This window comes from Stigmatopora argus, chromosome 9, assembly GCF_051989625.1.
Source record: "Stigmatopora argus isolate UIUO_Sarg chromosome 9, RoL_Sarg_1.0, whole genome shotgun sequence".
NCBI lineage: Eukaryota > Metazoa > Chordata > Actinopteri > Syngnathiformes > Syngnathidae > Stigmatopora > Stigmatopora argus.
The window spans coordinates 16,767,650-16,781,022 of record NC_135395.1 but is presented as its reverse complement, the minus strand read 5'-3'; the positions used below and the strand labels follow the sequence as shown (position 1 = coordinate 16,781,022).

The following is a 13,373-nucleotide window of genomic DNA, read 5'->3' as shown; positions in this document are numbered from 1 at the left end:
TTTTTAAAAGAAAAAAAGCCTTACTATACTATGTCGTCTTTTTTAAGAAAAAAGCCTTACTATACTATGTCATTTTTTAAGAAAAAAGCCTTACTATACTATGTCATTTTTCAAAAGAAAAAAAGCCTTACTATAATATGTCGTTTTTTAAGAAAAAAAGCCTTACTATACTATGTAGTTTTTTTAATGAAAAAAAGCCTTACTATACTATGTTGTTTTTTAAGAAAAAAGCCTTACTATACTATGTAGTTTTTTACAAAAAAGCCTTACTATACTATGTCCGTATTAGTCATGTCTAAAAAGAAAAAAAAAAGGATGAAAAATGATCAGTTGTTCAAAACAAGGTACCTACTTTGAGATTATTGGGCATGCTCAATTATAAAATAATGGATTTCAAAAGATAGACAGACAAATATGACTCAGATTTTAACTGTCAAAACATCATAAGGTACAGTTGATGCAGGAGGCAAAGCCTAGTTAATGTTGACTTTATTCATCCACTCAATTGACAAACAAAAAAATGTAGTGTTTCGAGATAAAACACTCCCCTCCTGCAGCCACTCCTCAATCTACTACTTGGATAAACCACAATGTTAGGCTTGTGACATTTCGTAAAGTAATATTGATGATTATCACTGAGTGCAGTCCACATATATAACACCCCCCGGGTAAATTTTTTGAAACTATCATTGCACTAAATGGTAAAAATTCTCAAAACTAATGACTGCGGGTGTACTTTGCCTGCCCAAGGAAATTAACCTTTATGAAGCCAAAATTGAACATTTGCAGGGCTTTGAGAGGCATATAGCATAGATCAATAATCAAATAAATATCTTCCTTCACATACACACATACATAGTATAAGCAATTCACTTTAAAAACTGATGATTCGCAGTGTTTAGTGACACATGGAGGTTCAGTCACACAATAAAATTGAAAGTATATAATTTCCATCATAGTGATTCGAGGAAAGGAGAGTATTCGGATGACTAAAGTGCAATACGGTACAGTAGGGCTATTGTATTCCATAGATATCAAATTGTCAGGACTGTGATGAGTAAGGCCAATGTTCACATTCTAACCAACGGGTGTCTTTTAAGGGTAATATACTACTAGATGTGCAACTACTTTGCGGTAAACCGTTGTGTTTGACCTCCACCACAAAAGTGTCACGGCAGCCGACTGTTACTCCGCAACTATTAATAAACTTACAGTAAGTGACCTCGACGCACCATTTTGCGGAGAGACGCCATGATGGATTGCGAGGCTTACTGGTTTGTATGCAACATGAGCTCTGCAGCTTGAAAAAGTTAACGCAGGAACACATGAACAACAACACAAGGCTGAAGATTAACTTGAGGGACCACCGCAGTGTCATCCAAACACAAAATTCTAATACACTGTGTAAGCGCTTTGACAGTTCTGAGGTGTGTGTGTGTGTGTGTGTGTTTCTCAAAGGATCTACAGCTCTTCACTCTCATAGAGGGGGGCGGAGTGTTTGGTGGGGGGCTCTGCTGTCCGGCCAGGCACGTGGCTCAGAGATGACAGCAATTTCAACGCCTTGGAACCAGGAGGTGCCGTTTTCAATGGCGGAACCGCTCGGCCTGCCAGGGGAAGAAGACAGAAAAAAAATTAATGGAAATTGTCTCAACCTTTGTATGATTTGCCGCATGAAAATGTGATTTAAAGAACAAAACTGAGTGCAATGACAGATCTCACTGGAGGACCGACACCGAGTCAACATTCCCTTCATGCCAGGTGCCTGAAAATAACTTTTGGTCTCCACATTGCCTCAACTGTTACTTACATGGAGGAACACAATACTGGTCCTCACCTAAAAAGATTTATTTTTATAATAAATGGTGTACTGATCAAATAAAGCACATGACCTAAAATTATTTGACTACATTTAAGTTAACACACAGCAGAAGGCAGGTCACTTTCATTGAAAACAAGCACACAACAGATGGTTTGGGAGTTACATGTAACCTAATAGCTTCTTTGTACTTTGCTCCTGTGGACAAACCCAACCTTCATCCTCAAGATCCACGTGCAGCATTTAGTGCTCACGACCTCGTCAGATTTCCTTTCGATGGCGCAATGCCGCATTTCTTTGATTCCGTTCAGGCTTGAGAATTGAGTTCATGGTGGTGTTAAGTGCAGGAAATCCCCCATCTGCTGTATGATTTGTATTGCTCCCAAGGTAACAACAATGGAGAGCTGAGAGAGGAAAGAACTTACAGCTGATATCCAGTCTGGCGTTGCATGTGGACATGCCTGCTTCATTGATAGCGGAGAGCGTGTACCACCCCGCATCGGACACGGCCACCCTCTCTATCAGCAAACACTGCCTGCCCGAGCCGTCCTGGTACAAACTGCATTCATAGTTGACCCATTATAGCAGAGATCATCACAAATGTTGGAATACTAAGAGATGACAACATACCCACTGTGCTCACCTCATTCTGGCCGGATCAATGCGTAACATCTCCTTATCTTTCTTCCAGAAGAGTTGCGGAGGAGGAGACGCATCAATTTTGCATTCTAACCTCACCGTGTCACCTTCCAGAGCTCGAAAGTTTGACATCTTTTGAATAAAGCACGGAGGACGGAGAGCTTCTTGGGCTACAATGTAGGAAAACAAGACATTATCACTACAATCCTAAATCCCAAGTTAATCTTGGAGCACAGTATATTTAAATCATGACCACGTATTTCATCAGTTTACCTATGACATCAAGCCTCAAGGTAAATCTGGCTTCCCCCGCACGATTCTTTGCCACGCACTCGTACACACCAGCATGGTGGGCGGTGACAATCTCGATGATGAATGAGTGAAGCCCTTTCTCGCACACGAGCATCTTATGGTAGTCATCTGGACGTATAGCTTTACCATCCAAGTGCCAGCAGATATCTGGAGTTGGGAGGCCTCCAACCTGAACATGAATCAAGAACACATCTGTAGATCAGATCAACCGTATTTTCGGGACTAAAAATCGCAATTCTTTTGTTTGTTTGGGGGCGTGGTTACTTATTCTCCAGTGCGAATTATGTGCGAAATTATATCATTTCACATTATTTTTACACTGAACACTAAAAGGGGGCTCTGAGCCTGTTTTGATAATTTGGCAGTTGGGTGTACTTTTGGCTTGTCACGTTAGGGGTCACCACGGCAAAGCCGTAGAATCGCCTGCAGCTTATAGAAACAATTGAGAAGGGCTTCCCCCCCCCAAAAAATATATATTTTTAAAAACATTTTTGTAAGAAATTACATTGAGCCTCCATTCATGTTTTTATTATTTTTTTTAAATGTGTTTAAGGATGACATGTCTGGTCCTTGTTTTGGATTTTATCAAATAAACGTCCCCCCCCAAAATGCGACTTATACTCCAGTGGGGCTCATATGTTTTCATCACTTTGTGTCTCTTTTGGCTAGTGCGACTTATGGTTCGAAAAATACATCAACAACAAAAAAACCACTCCACTTTTTGTTAATGAAGTACAAAAAAAGCGTTTTACATGCCTCACCTTGAAATCAATTCTACAGAAGCGTCCCTCCTCCACAGTGAGGTCTTGAGGGGTCTGCAGAAAGCGAGGGGCATAACATTTCTCCTGGATAGCCGATCCCTCGTTCCCTTGTTCATCTGTCCCGGAGTGGTGTTTCCCCCTGCATGGAGCAACTGACTATTTTTATATGACCAATATGCTTCATCATCCAGTAAGAATAATTGACTAATCTACTTAGAAAACACATGTAAAGTTTTGCTGATTTGTAACTTTCCCTACTGTATGATATAAACACTAGAAAGTTTGTTTAAAAAAAAAAGGTCTCCCTGTGATTGAGCGCGTGTTGTGTATGCCGAATCAGATGATTTTTAAAACCCCATGTGATATTCAGTTATTGTACTTTAAAATGAACTAAAGAATGAAATGTATTCATAAACAAATGACTGACCTTTGAATTAGCAGCAAATGAAAGTTTGTTTTATTGCATTCTCTGTTGACATTAGGACAATATTGGCGCGAAGCAATAAAACCTCTAAGGCCTCGTACGATTAGCCATTAAACTGAACACCTTACTAGGTATATCCCATACTTCTCAGGTCCGTGACTGTACTTACCATAGCCCACCAGTGTGTCTTCCCTCTGGTAAATCTGGCTGTAAGAGGATAGACAGAACAGCTCATTGTTAGATTCAAGCCACAGCCTTTGTGACAACTTTGAGGATTTTTTTTTTTTTGCTAATGGAACCAACATTTTTTTTTTTACCTGATAGCTTCACCTACAGCAGGGGTCGGGAACCTTTTTGACGAAGAGAGCCACAAACAATTCATATTTTCTAATGTTATTCCTTATGAGCCATACTACAAATTTAAAAGTCAAAATACATACATGTAAACGAGTGCCTTTTCATTTTTTTTGTAATTTCACCACTTTTAAAGTGGAAAAAAAAATGAATATTTTTTAAAAGATTCTTATACTGTTGCTAATCAATGAGAGGATGTATTCCAGAAGAGTCTACTCCAAAAAAATGAAGATTAAAGCAGTTCTAGATGTAATATCTCAGTTCTGTCACCAGCGATTTCCATATTTTAGCTCACAGGTTAGCAAAGACCCAGATGCACCCATCAAAAGAGCCACATGTGGCTCCCGAGCCATAGGTTCCCTACCCCTGACCTACAGGATCATGAAGGAAACGCTATTTTTTACATATTCGCCTGCCATTGCTCATTGGCGTATGTTATCTATTTTTGAACCGTGGGGACATATTTTCATCCGTTGATGACCTATGTAGGTCGCATTCATATGCGTTTGAGGTGTCAGATAGGCATCAGATTATTATGAAAATATTATTGAGCCCAGGAAAACAATATGTTAACGAACTGTTCACACTGCATGAAAAAAATATGCTATGTATCGCTTATAGGCAAATAAATTGGAAATGATTGCAGCGTGAACGTGGCCTTAGTGTGGTTGAAGACACATTGCTATTCTCAGAAAGTGGGCAAAAATAGCTTGCAGGAGTCCGAGAGGACATCGAGTTATTCAATCACTCAGCATACACAGTATATACAGCATTCAAATCTCTATCCACTTTCCTTCTGATATTGAGAGGGTGATTGAATAACTCCATATACCAGGGGTCTCGAACTCAATTTACCTGGGGGCCGCTAAAGGCCGAGTCTGGGTGAGACTGGGCCGCATCAGGATTTCCACAAGAAAAGCACTGATAAAACATTCCAACGTTATCAAATATCTTTATTTTTTAACAAAAAATAATGAATTAAATAAATTAACTTAAAGATGAATAAAAAATAAATCAATCAGTAATACAAAACCAAATAATACTAATGAGCATACAGTAGATATACACTGGCTGGCTAAGTAGAGAAAATGAATTATTTTTATTCCGTTTCAAATGTCTGTATTAACAGCTCTTTAACCTTTAACTTTCTGAACTTGAATGGAACATTGAACATGAAATATTCTGAACACGGCTTCTCTTGCCTACTCCTTGCTGCTAGAGACCTGGCAGCGCTTCTTCTCACATAGTCACATTTGGCTTGAGGGAGGAAGCAGTGGAGACCCTCAGTAGAGCTTGAAGATGCTCATCAGTAAGTCTGGACCTGTACTTGGACTTATTGAAGTTCAAGGTGGAGAAGAGCTTCTCACACAAGTATGTGCTCCCAAAAAGGCACATGGTCCGCTTGAACCTTCGGGAAAGTTCAGGGAAGCTGGGGGTCAACTCTCTCAAAAATTGCCCAAGCTTGTCTGCTTCTCCACTCACCTCCCTGAACTTGGCTTTGAGTGCAGAGTTGCACTGCAGGTCAATGAGCTCCATTTGAAGCTCAGGAGGGGCATCTTGCACATCAAAGGAGAAGGGGTCCGCAAAAATTTGAAATGTGGCTTTGTGTGTCTTGAAGTCTGCAAATCTGTGATCAAATTCCTCCTGTAGCTTCAAAATGGCCTCAACATACTTCTCACCACTGAATGGTGTGCCTGCATCCACGAGAGCCTTGCATGCTGGGAAATGGCAAAGGTTTGTCTGAGAGAGCTGGGCTTTCCATAACACAAGTTTAGTGCAGAATGCTCTCACGTTGTCATAGGCAGCACTGACAAGTTGCCCCTGGCCTTGTAGCTTCTTGTTCAGTACATTAAGCTCATGTGTGATATCAACAAGAAAAGCCAAGTCCATGAGCCATTTGGGATCACTTAGCACAGGATCAATCAACTCACAAACGGCGTAGCTAGCTTTGACTGCTGCATTACTGTCTTTGGTAGCCTTCTTGAAGAGATCCTGTTGCCTCAGAAGACGTGTTTTAAGACTGGCAACCTGGTTGGCTCTCTCATCTCCCTGGTATTTTTCGTACTCCTCAGCATGTCTCGTAGTACAATTACGTTTCAAATTGTATTCCTTGTGCACCGCAACTTTTTCAGTGAAAATGAGACACGTCGGGGTGCCCCTGTGCTCAACAAAGAAATATTGCACTCCCCACTTTTCTTGAAACTGTCTGTGCTCATCACCGACCTTTCTCTTCACGGCAGGCTTTGAAAGAGACATCTCTGGGGCTCTGTAATATGTTTTTCCACTTGGAATGAGCATGTGCGCATGTGCACTTTCGCTCTCCGTTTCAATCGCGGAGATGGCTACAGACACTGACACAGGCTGGATCACGGATCATAGCGCCTCATTCAGTTCTATGCTGAGAGCAGCGGAGGAGTGTGCGCGCCGAGCGGAGTGATCGGCCTCACGGCTTCTCCTCCGCCCAGCTGATTGGAGGAATGAATGAGTGAGTGAGCGAGGCACTGGACAGCCCGGCCGATGTCCCGCCCTCCAGAGCCGTATACCTCACCGTGATTGGTTCATTCAGCTCCGAACCAAAGTTCCCTCTAATTTTTTGTTGGTCTGAGCAGAAAGACAACCTCCCTGAGCGCACTGAGTACCAGTGTGAGCGACATCATCGGTACTCGGATGATTCGCCTAAAGACGTTTCGCCGACGGACGTTTGACAGACGGGCAGGTCGCCGAATGGACGTTCCACCGAACGTTCATTCGGCCGAACGGAGGTTTCGCCGAAACGGGATTCGAACGCTCGCCCCGCCGGATCGTGTGTGTACAAGTTTTTCAACCTCGGCCCGCGGGCCATATACGGCCCGTTAGGATTTTTAATCCGGCCCGCCGCCGGTGTTGTCCAAATTATAGTAAAAATCAATGTTCGTCTACCATCAATGGCAGTCCGGGAATAAGCACTCTTGGGCAGGCAGATGTAGCAGAACCGAGCCGTAAAATAACAGCAATCGGGTCAAATCCATCCTAAAACAGCATTTAATGATTAAATACAAATACTGGATGATATCGCGATGGAGGCAAAAAAACGTCTATAGACGTCCATTCGCCAAACGGCTCAAAATGCTCTCAAATTCGGTCAAATCCAGCTGAAAACAGCGTTTAATGATTAAATACAAATACTAGTATTTGTATTTAATCATTAAACTAACAAATACTAGTACGACCTGTCCGTCTGTCAAACGTCCGTCGGCGAAACGTCTTTAGGCGAATCATCCGGTCACGACATCATCATTGCTCGCTATCGGCACACCAGTATCACACCTGCCACAAGCAGGTGCATGTCAATGTTCCCTCTAATTTTTCATGTAAAACATGCTGTAAAACAAGAAAAACATGAGTGGACAGAGCTACTGCCACTGGCTGCCACTTAAACGGCGCCATCATGGGGAAAGGGGTTAAAAAAATAAAAATAAATAAATAAATAAAAAAAAAAAAAAATTAAAAAAAAAAAAAAAAAAAATTAAAAAAAAAAATCGATCTTTCATATTAAGACGGGGGCCGCAAATTATCGTCCCGAGGGCCGCAGTTGGCCCGCGGGCCGCAAGTTTGAGACCCCTGCCATATACGTATACTTGGTAAAGGTTTTCAGAAAAATTAACAGCACCTGGTCTAGTTGGGAGTCTGAAAGAGCATCTTGGTCAAACATGCAGTTGGCATTATCAGGACCCAGCAGCCTTCGAGCCATACGCTCCTCATAAGAAAGTTTCTGTTCGGCATTGGGCGTTTACATTAATCAGTGTGTTGATATGCATTATGCTTTTTTTTTGGAGGGGGAAACAAACATTTACCTGGCTGTTTCTTCTCTTTGCCTCTTTGGAGCGTAACTTTTTCTCCAGATCTTGGATGAGAGCATCTTTGGAACCCTGGATTTCTTCATCTGTAGAGCGAGACGAAGAAGGCCGAGAAACTACAGTCTTCTTGACAACAGGCTTAGGAAGGCTGGGAATGGTAAAATAAATGCAAAGACATGAAGAATAAATTATCTGTGAGCTCATTCAGTTAAATGCACAAAATTGATGACGTTACATCAATTACTGGTTGCTAAACATTCCGTTTATCATGTGGAATTTGACTGATTGAACTCTTATAGTGGAATGGATCTTTAAACTTGGTAGACCCAAAAGAAACCCCCCAAAAATTCAGGTTTGGCACAATGTCTGGTTTGGAGTTTAAAAAGAATAATCACAGCCTTCAGGCCTGCTGAACTTGTGCGCATAAGCCTTTCCTTCATCCTAGTGCGAAACATTAAATATATCAAGATTTTTGAGTATTTTTCAGCATAGATTTTATATTGCTTCTCCCCAAATATAATATCGTGTAGCATTCCATCTCTTCAAGGATCCATGGTGAAACCCTCATGCTACCTGATGTACTGCTACCCACAGACTAACGTTGTATTTCCCACTAACCAAACAGCATTTCCCATAATGCCCGTGGCTAAGCAAGGCGGTTATGTGCAAAAAGGTGTGTGATGTCAGAACTGGTTGAAACTATGGTTCGATCACTTTCCCCACATAAGATGAACCGCATCACGGTTCGCTTGGAAGAGGTCTCTGACCGGCTACCTGCTCTGCAACAGAGTTTGCCGGTTTGTAATCACATCCGCCTAAAAGGTGCACACCACAAACTTTTTGGGTTTAGTCTGAACCAAACAGGACAGATGTGACTACACCCTCAAATACATATTGGATCAGCAGAGAAAAACCAACACTTCCATGTCCATCATCTTTGGTTTGTGTGCATCTGAAGTAAACCAAACGGCTGAGTGTAGAAAACACGGATGTGAAAGTGATGTTTACTCACGTGTTGGATGTTCCCTTGTAGTTAGCTGGTAAAGAGACTGCAGCTGGCGACCCAATGTTATGACTAAGTGTACTAGGTTGAAGAGGCATGTAGGTGGTGGGGGAGAGGTTGGAGCGAGGGAAGGAAGGGGACAATGGGGGAGGCTGCTGAAGAATGGAGGAAGGGGACAATGGAGGAGGTTGCTGAAGAATGGAGGAAGGGGACAATGGAAGAGGTTGCTGAAGAATGGAGGAAGGAGAAGCTTCTTTGATGGAAAGGCAAGGGCTCGAAGGTGCTAGTGGTGAGCGGGATGGGGAGGAACAGGGATGGGTGGACTTTGGAGAGAGTTTGGAGTAAGTTGAGAAAGAAGACTGGGAGGGCAACACTGAGCAGAGATAGGCAGCCGGAGCTGACATGGCATCCTGATTGGCCGGCAGAGTGGCGCTGCCAAGCCCGCTGGCACTCGGGACGCTGGGGGTGAGTGTTATGGTGGATCGCATGGTTACGCGTGACGTAGAGGAATGAAGAGGAGTGGTAGATGTAGTGGAAATGGGCGAGCTCAGACTGGATGAGGATGGGGATGATTTGCCGGTCCCATTGGGTTGGGGTTGATTCATAGTGAGGCTTAATGACTGAAATTGCGACTGAGTCGGAGACCAGGGCTTTGACACTGACTGGTTTTGGGAAGACGTGGCTCTAGTTTGACTATGGAATTCAGAACCATTTGAACTGTGCTTGGAACTCGTCACGTTCTCTTGGGCATTATTCTGGTTTTCCTGAGCCTCCCTAACCACACTATCATAGCTGGGTGCCTGGAAGGCAGACTGCGACTGAATGAAGTGTCTTGGACGTGCATAGTTGAAGGCACTGGGAGGGAAGGCACCGGGCTTAAAAGTAGGTAGGTCTGAGAGGTTCATTGTGTTGTTGCCTCCTGACATGGAGGACTGAACGAAAGAAGAACAACCAGTGAAGAAGGTAGAACTTAATCAGGACAAGAAGGTACTTAATAAAAAGTAATTACATTGAAACTGAGCTTGGTTGGAGTGAAAAGCTTGGGTGTTGGTGCTTCTTCTTTAACTTGTGCGGGTGGTAGGGGTGAAGATGGTGAGTCAGGGCTGGGCGTAGAGGCTGGGACTTCTGGTGACTGATGGAACTCTGATTGCAGGAATGGCTCGTCCTGATTGCGGCTGAAGTGATCTTCAGAAGAGTGGTTGCCTAGCAGAGGACAGCGGAACCTGGGGAAAAACAGTCCATCAGTTTGAAATGGTTTAAATATAAAGACAAAAACAGTGATAGATGGATGAGGATTATGATCATTCATCGGCTTTAATTCTGTGCGAGTAGTTGTTAGCGTGGCGAAATGTTTTGACTTCTTGGATCTTCCTCCAAAGCATATTAGATGATGGGTTTATATATATATATATATATATATATATATATATATATATATATATATATATATATATATATATATATATATATAGATAGATATAGATAGATATAGATAGATATAGATAGATATAGATAGATATAGATAGATATAGATAGATATAGATAGATATAGATAGATATAGATAGATATAGATAGATATAGATAGATATAGATAGATATAGATAGATATAGATAGATATAGATAGATATAGATAGATATAGATAGATATAGATAGATATAGATAGATATAGATAGATATAGATAGATATAGATAGATATAGATAGATATAGATAGATATAGATAGATATAGATAGATATAGATAGATATAGATAGATATAGATAGATATAGATAGATATAGATAGATATAGATAGATATAGATAGATATAGATAGATATAGATAGATATAGATAGATATAGATAGATATAGATAGATATAGATAGATATAGATAGATATAGATAGATAGATATAGAGATAGATAGATATAGAGATAGATAGATATAGAGATAGATAGATATAGAGATAGAGAGATATAGAGATATAGAGATATAGAGATAGATAGATATAGAGATATAGAGATATAGAGATATAGAGATATAGATAGAGATAGAGATAGAGATAGAGATAGAGATAGAGATAGAGATAGAGATAGAGATAGAGATAGAGATAGAGATAGAGATAGAGATAGAGATAGAGATAGAGATAGAGATAGAGATAGAGATAGAGATAGAGATAGAGATAGAGATAGAGATAGAGATAGAGATAGAGATAGAGATAGAGATAGAGATAGAGATAGAGATAGAGATAGAGATAGAGATAGAGATAGAGATAGAGATAGAGATAGAGATAGAGATAGAGATAGAGATAGAGATAGAGATAGAGATAGAGATAGAGATAGAGATAGAGATAGAGATAGAGATAGAGATAGAGATAGAGATAGAGATAGAGATAGAGATAGAGATAGAGATAGAGATAGAGATAGAGATAGAGATAGAGATAGAGATAGAGATAGAGATAGAGATAGAGATAGAGATAGAGATAGAGATAGAGATAGAGATAGAGATAGAGATAGAGATAGAGATAGAGATAGAGATAGAGATAGAGATAGAGATAGAGATAGAGATAGAGATAGAGATAGAGATAGAGATAGAGATAGAGATAGAGATAGAGATAGAGATAGAGATAGAGATAGAGATAGAGATAGAGATAGAGATAGAGATAGAGATAGAGATAGAGATAGAGATAGAGATAGAGATAGAGATAGAGATAGAGATAGAGATAGAGATAGAGATAGAGATAGAGATAGAGATAGAGATAGAGATAGAGATAGAGATAGAGATAGAGATAGAGATAGAGATAGAGATAGAGATAGAGATAGAGATAGAGATAGAGATAGAGATAGAGATAGAGATAGAGATAGAGATAGAGATAGAGATAGAGATAGAGATAGAGATAGAGATAGAGATAGAGATAGAGATAGAGATAGAGATAGAGATAGAGATAGAGATAGAGATAGAGATAGAGATAGAGATAGAGATAGAGATAGAGATAGAGATAGAGATAGAGATAGAGATAGAGATAGAGATAGAGATAGAGATAGAGATAGAGATAGAGATAGAGATAGAGATAGAGATAGAGATAGAGATAGAGATAGAGATAGAGATAGAGATAGAGATAGAGATAGAGATAGAGATAGAGATAGAGATAGAGATAGAGATAGAGATAGAGATAGAGATAGAGATAGAGATAGAGATAGAGATAGAGATAGAGATAGAGATAGAGATAGAGATAGAGATAGAGATAGAGATAGAGATAGAGATAGAGATAGAGATAGAGATAGAGATAGAGATAGAGATAGAGATAGAGATAGAGATAGAGATAGAGATAGAGATAGAGATAGAGATAGAGATAGAGATAGAGATAGAGATAGAGATAGAGATAGAGATAGAGATAGAGATAGAGATAGAGATAGAGATAGAGATAGAGATAGAGATAGAGATAGAGATAGAGATAGAGATAGAGATAGAGATAGAGATAGAGATAGAGATAGAGATAGAGATAGAGATAGAGATAGAGATAGAGATAGAGATAGAGATAGAGATAGAGATAGAGATAGAGATAGAGATAGAGATAGAGATAGAGATAGAGATAGAGATAGAGATAGAGATAGAGATAGAGATAGAGATAGAGATAGAGATAGAGATAGAGATAGAGATAGAGATAGAGATAGAGATAGAGATAGAGATAGAGATAGAGATAGAGATAGAGATAGAGATAGAGATAGAGATAGAGATAGAGATAGAGATAGAGATAGAGATAGAGATAGAGATAGAGATAGAGATAGAGATAGAGATAGAGATAGAGATAGAGATAGAGATAGAGATAGAGATAGAGATAGAGATAGAGATAGAGATAGAGATAGAGATAGAGATAGAGATAGAGATAGAGATAGAGATAGAGATAGAGATAGAGATAGAGATAGAGATAGAGATAGAGATAGAGATAGAGATAGAGATAGAGATAGAGATAGAGATAGAGATAGAGATAGAGATAGAGATAGAGATAGAGATAGAGATAGAGATAGAGATAGAGATAGAGATAGAGATAGAGATAGAGATAGAGATAGAGATAGAGATAGAGATAGAGATAGAGATAGAGATAGAGATAGAGATAGAGATAGAGATAGAGATAGAGATAGAGATAGAGATAGAGATAGAGATAGAGATAGAGATAGAGATAGAGATAGAGATAGAGATAGAGATAGAGATAGAGATAGAGATAGAGATAGAGATAGAGATAGAGAT

The 13,373-nt window shown here is 40.1% G+C and overlaps 1 protein-coding gene across 1 annotated transcript; it reads right to left on the bottom strand.

Moving 5' to 3' along the window:
• Positions 1-493: 493 nt before the first annotated feature.
• On the bottom strand, positions 494-10,194 carry LOC144082983 (myotilin-like). The gene is made up of 10 exons (XM_077610503.1): positions 10,155-10,194; positions 9,155-10,077; positions 8,140-8,290; positions 7,956-8,057; positions 4,122-4,159; positions 3,529-3,667; positions 2,729-2,936; positions 2,460-2,625; positions 2,242-2,375; positions 494-1,604 (listed from the first exon to the last, which is right to left on the bottom strand). The coding sequence occupies exons 2-10, from the start codon at positions 10,069-10,071 to the stop codon at positions 1,462-1,464; spliced, it is 1,998 nt and encodes a 665-aa protein (XP_077466629.1). The 5' UTR covers positions 10,072-10,077; positions 10,155-10,194; the 3' UTR covers positions 494-1,461.
• Between the last annotated feature and the right edge of the window lie 3,179 nt (positions 10,195-13,373).